This window comes from Culex pipiens, chromosome 2 (assembly GCF_016801865.2).
Source record: "Culex pipiens pallens isolate TS chromosome 2, TS_CPP_V2, whole genome shotgun sequence".
Classification (NCBI taxonomy): Eukaryota; Metazoa; Arthropoda; class Insecta; order Diptera; family Culicidae; genus Culex; species Culex pipiens.
This window is the reverse complement of record NC_068938.1, coordinates 116,068,587-116,074,565: the sequence shown is the minus strand read 5'-3', so window position 1 is coordinate 116,074,565 and position 5,979 is coordinate 116,068,587. Positions and strand designations below refer to the sequence as shown.

At 38.9% G+C, this 5,979-nt stretch overlaps 1 protein-coding gene across 2 annotated transcripts in view; it reads left to right on the top strand.

Moving 5' to 3' along the window:
- Positions 1-5,432, top strand: part of LOC120432010 (protein Wnt-5) — a 58,641-nt gene extending 53,209 nt beyond the window's left edge. The window contains exons 4-9 of one of the 2 annotated variants that reach the window (XM_052709015.1): positions 1,055-1,235; positions 3,805-4,054; positions 4,122-4,301; positions 4,454-4,556; positions 4,629-4,796; positions 4,858-5,432. In XM_052709015.1, the coding sequence (XP_052564975.1) occupies positions 1,055-1,235; positions 3,805-4,054; positions 4,122-4,301; positions 4,454-4,556; positions 4,629-4,796; positions 4,858-5,045 (1,070 nt within the window). In that variant the 3' untranslated portion in view covers positions 5,046-5,432. Of the gene's footprint in view, positions 1-1,054; positions 1,236-3,804; positions 4,055-4,121; positions 4,302-4,453; positions 4,797-4,857 lie in introns of both variants that reach the window. The other variant, XM_052709014.1, reaches the window with a different exon arrangement.
- The last annotated feature ends 547 nt before the right edge of the window (positions 5,433-5,979 follow it).

Below are 5,979 nucleotides of genomic sequence, written 5' to 3'. Positions count from 1 at the left end.
CGATAACTGAATTCAAATCGGAAAAAACTGCATTATCGGGTTCTGTGGACAATTCTACACTAAGAATAGTTAAAATATTTTTTTTAATGCATATTTTAAGTTTTATAGAAATAGAATTAAAAAATTTCATTACACAGCAAATAATCCGATGGTAAAATCGCAAGCAAAAGCATGCACATCACCTTCGTCGAAAAAGACACTTTATATTACACGTTGCATGTACAATTATTGTAAACACAAAAAAAAAGTTGCAACCGACGTTACTCAAACCCAGCACCTACAGTAAGGACTGGCGCCTTAGCCCGCTCGGCTGTCAGACTGATGTTAAAATAGCAGGGATAAACGTATATGTGAGCTTGACATTTCGGTCATGTAGGTTTCCCATACTGATGGGCTACATATTTCAGGGTGTAATATTACACAGAATTTCATAAAATAATGCAAATTTATTTTACACCCGGGCCTTTCACACGCAGCTGGATTACTGCTTTATTTGCTGTGTAGATTTATAGGTCTATTCAGTAGAAAAAAAACGCTTCGGATAACCGAATATGTCGGATAGATCATTCGAAGGAAGCTTATTATAATAAGAGTATTTTTTGTTTCTCAAGAACATTAAAACTTGACATTATTACACTCAAAAAAATGAGTTCGCGTAAACGTGAACAGAGTTCATGCCACCGGGAACCAGGAAGAAAACTGTTCAACTTTTATAGTGCATTGCACCATGAAAGTGAACAGTTTTCTTCCTGGTTCCCGGTGGCATGAACTCTGTTCACGTTTACGCGAACTAATTTTTTTGAGTGTATGATTATTACAAGATTCTAAATTTTATTTAGGTATTTTTTAAAGGTCCTATTGAAAACAATCACATTGAAAGGGCATCAAACTTTCCGTAATTAAATAACTAGGGTAGTATTTTCCCACAGAATAAGCGCATTATATTATGGCAAAGTTCAGGTCGGCAAGAGTAGAAGGAATTCCTTTGACAACAAAGTTATGCTATTGAACCTCTTTTATTAAATCTGTAATCGTTCCTGTATCTCATCCGCAGGTTCACCCGAAATGGCCTTTGTCCATGCGCTAGCGGCGGCCTCTGCTGCCAGTTTCATAGCTCGCGCCTGTCGCGATGGCCAGTTGGCTTCATGTGGGTGCTCCCGGAGTTCCCGCCCCTCCCAGCTGCACGAGGACTGGACCTGGGGAGGGTGCGGAGATGATATGGAATTCGGCTACAAGTGAGTGTTGGCAACTGTGTGTATATGATGGGTAGGACGGGGGACTTTTCTGAATTTTATGTAATAATTTATGACGACAATTTCCACCAGTGATATGGCAATGCATATCAAATCAATGTTCTACGCCACCAACAGCTGCAGCAACGAGATGCTTAGCTTGTGGCTGCTGCTGCTGGTGGTGCCACTGAAGAGATGCAATATTTTCACATCCTAGAATAGAGATCTCCACGGTTTGTCTCACGCACACTATGATTCTGTGTTAGTATTTGTATTTAAAGTGATGTTTTGGTTTTGATTGATTGTGATTGGCTGAATTCCAAGCAGCTGATTTTGTTTACACTATTTTTACGCAGACATAGGCAAATCGAGTAGACAAATCGCCTGTACAAAACAGCTGTTTTCCACGTGTTTGTGGTATAACAAAGGACACAGCTGGTTTTGACAGACGAATCATTCTACTCGATTTGCCTATGTCTGCGTGTAAATTTTGTTACAAACTAACACACTCTCGCGCGTGGATATCTCTATGACACTCGACGTCGGAAACACTTACGATACGGTCACACGAAAAACCGTTATAAGGATCAAATATGTGTGCGGATAATGCGTTACGAAAATGATGCGCTGTGTTTACTTTTTCCCTTCTACTACTACCCCTGTTAATGTTTGGCGATATCAAATATGCAACACCAGCATCGATTCAAGCTTTAGGGGAGGTTGGTGGTTGTGCATTGGCACAATTTATTAATATTAATACATTTTAAAGATTGATCGTTGATTTAAGTTGAACATTATGCTCATCAAGGTATTTCTAATCATTTATTATGAACCATCAATATTTTACTACATTATACTGTTCAGATGTCCGTGAAGATTGAGACGCATTTCCAGTGAGTGCTTGTTCATGTTCTGAAATGTCTGATCTGAGCAGTAAATAATACAAACAGCTCTTATTTACTGAACAAAATAACTAAAAATACGCTTCCAAGAACCACCGGAACCTTTCTAAACGGCTTTTTTTGTGCTGAAATCAATGAGACAATTATTGCTTAAATAAGTCCTTTGAGCAAGTCAACTGAATCTCCCCTATACAAGTACAAATACCCGCGACATAATCCGATGGTGGCTTTTGACTCGAACTGAGGTTCATGCATACATTCATATTATGCATTGCATACACCCGCACACCCAAGCTGTGATATCTAAAGCATGGCACGGCAGCGTGCTCTTGTGAAACGACGCGGGAATTAGGATCATTGGTGTCACACTTGTGAAGTGTGTTGATCTTAGCCGCGCCACCTCTGCTGCCACCCACGTCGATTAGGTGGTGGCATCGTTTGGCCTTTGTTCGTTCGAAAACCGAACCGAACAAAACTTTGCGCCAATCTGCGACTTCTTTGCCCTGGCTTGACTGTATCAGTAGAAGCAGCCAGCACAAATCCTTGGCGCACTCGAGTGCAACTCGACTGACAGATAAACACCCACCTCCCGACCTCTCGTCCTTTTACACAGCATAGACTCAGATCACTTTCGTTTACACAAGTGTAATGCAAAACGCAAACTTTCCCAGACAAGGGTACATAAATTACGTTTAAAGTTGTTTTTAATATCAGGAAAATATGACTCCCCCCGCGAAACTTGCTCTGTACTTTTTCCCCTCGCAATACTCATGTTGGGTTTTTTATTCCATTCAGTGGTTATAATCTTCGTTAAAAAGTTTCATCGCAAGGTTTAAAAGATGTGACAAATTTGTATTTAATTCACAGTGTTAATGCAGAGGGATATTTGATGTTTTATGTTAGCCTTAGAACAATGAGCAAAAACGATTTTTTTTATTCTTGAAAAAATATATAAGTTAAGCTGTGATTTTTTTTTTCTAAAATGATTTAGAATACTTTTCCATCAAATGCTTTTCAATATAGCTTGTTTGAAATTGCTGTTTGATTTTTGGTATTTTGAAGATTATTTTAGTTTTTTTATGATTACGTAAGACTGACTCTGTGTATGGGTTTGATATAAAACCAGGATTTTTTTTCATCAAAACTAAGGCTAAATATTTCTAATTTGACGAAAAAGCCTATAATCCGATGAAAATAAAATCAAAGAAATCCTGTCACTTTCCAGCAATCAATGGGTCTCCAGAGTCATGCACCTGTTATCAAACTGCGATAGAAAGCTCCCTCACGTATCGAATGTACAGCATAATACCGCAACATGTGCGTTTCTATCGTAGCAAATCTTCTAAGCCAAGGATATCGCTTTCAACACCTGTTCTCCGTACACATATGATTGATTTCTGGAGCTGACACCTTACCATTGTAACTCGTCCTTAAATCACATCAGTCCCAGCGGATACGTAACGTGACAATGCAATCTACCTTGTCAACGTGTTTAAAGAAATCGCTTTAAGTGAAATTGTTTCAAGTTTAATCATTTCTCATACAAAGCAACATGACAATGCTCATAAATTGGATCGTTGCTTTTGACAAGTCACGTTTTCCTCGAATCGTAATGCAGCATGTTCAATGGTGTACATCAAAGATTAATATTTTCTTTGTTATTCTCACAGATTTTCCCAAACCTTCATAGATATAAAAGAAAAGGAGAGAAAGCGCGGCACGCGTGGGTTGGTTTCCATTCCGGCAAAGTATCCTAAAATTGTCGAGCGGCTTTTGGAAACACTGAACGACACGAGCGAAAACATTTTGAACGGAACCGATACACTGTTTCGCCCCGAGGACCTGCAGAAGCTACAAGACAAAATTGCCAAAGAAATCTCCAACTCCAACCTGGACCCGAAAGAAATGAACGAGCTCCAGGTACGCACAAGGCTAGCTGGCATCGCCATTAGGTTTCCTTTCTAACATTTGCTTTGTGATTTTGCAGGACCGCATCAACAAGGAAATTACAAACTCGGAAGTATTCAATTTGAAGCATTTCAACATCTATGACAAGCTGAAGAAAATGTTCAAAAAGCCAGAAAAAACTCTTAACGGTGTAAAATTCAGTGCATCGGCAAAGGCTCGTGCACTGATGAATTTGCATAATAATGAAGCCGGACGAAGGGTGAGTTTTCCTTGCTTGCAGCGACAGAGGGACGTTTACCTAATAGTTGTCGAATTTCAACCCCTTTTTTAAAGTCAACCCCTCTGCTTTGCTACTGTAGCCTTTTTTGCATCAAGTAAAACGTGTTTTCTAACATATTTTTCGTCATGCAGGCTGTCATCAAAAAATCACGCATCATTTGTAAATGCCACGGAGTTTCTGGTTCGTGCAGCCTCATCACATGCTGGCAGCAGTTAACATCCATTCGAGAAATCGGTAAGCATGCTCGCTCCACACTCTTGGTGGAAAACATGAAAACCTATAGCCAACAAACGCCATCATCAACAGGTGACTTCCTGCGAGAGAAATACGACGAAGCCACTCAGGTGAAAATAAATAAACGTGGTCGGTTGCAAGTCAAGGATCCCAGGTACAAAATTCCAACCCCATTAGACCTGGTGTATCTGGACGAAAGCCCGGACTGGTGTCGGAACAACAAACAACTCAAGTGGCCTGGTAAGTTGAAGCAAATTTCGTAAATTTTTCAATGCATCAAGAAAACATTTTTTAATTGCAGGCACTCACGGTCGCATTTGTAACAAAACATCGTCCGGGTTGGATGGATGCGCAATTCTCTGCTGCGGACGAGGATACAATACGAAAAAGATTGTCGTCAAGGAACGGTGTAACTGTAAATTTCAGTGGTGCTGCCAGGTCAAGTGTGATATATGTACGAAGCATATTGAAGAGTACACCTGTAAATAGTTCGGTAAAATCAATGCCAATGCTTCTTGCGTCATAAGTTAATGTATATTTAATGTTCTCTCTGCGCACAACTAATGACAAAAAACAATGAGAACTAACATTCAATACATTAGAAACCAGTGTTGTTTGAAAAATATATGCAAACTAGCAAACTGAGGCGAATAGAGAAATTTTGGTTTTTCTTGTCTTATCGCTATAACAGGTTCTCAGAGTTTTCACTTTATTCGCCTCAGTTTTGGCCGTAGATTGGTAGAGTTTAGCAGTACAGGAAACGGATATTTCAGTGAAATATAATAAATAAATTGCATTGCATTTTAAATAGCTGGGACTACACTATAGAAGAAAAAATAAATCAAATCGTAATGATTTCATTCCACTTGGGAAAAGGATAAAATGGGCTATTTATTTTAACGAAAAGCAGCTAATTGATCACTAAGATGCAAACTAATTTTTGATAAGCTAGTAATGTGTTTTTGCTCATAGCTGCTGAATTATCATTCTCCATAAATTTAAAAAAAAATGTACTCTCATTAACAGATGCATTTCAGCTTTCATGTAATTTTCAATGCAATACAGACAGTTTTATTATCCTACTCTACTGCCGTTCTACGCATAGTTGTCCCATGTTCAAAAAAGTGCAACTGAGAAAAACGCGATTGAAATTTTTCGACCGATTTCTGTGTTTCTACGCATAATTGTCCCGTGGGTTTCTATTCGCCCTATGTGTCCCTAATCACCCCAGTTAGCAGTTTATCATCCTTATTTGTGATTCTCTTGCTATACAACAGGTAAACAAGACATAATGCTTAGTAAAACTAATGATTCCGTGTAAGGAAATATTTGGTGGGACAATTATGCGTATAAGTTTAACGATGGGACAAACATACTTGGTGTTGTTTTTAATGAGTTTCCGAACAAAGTACCAGATTTTATG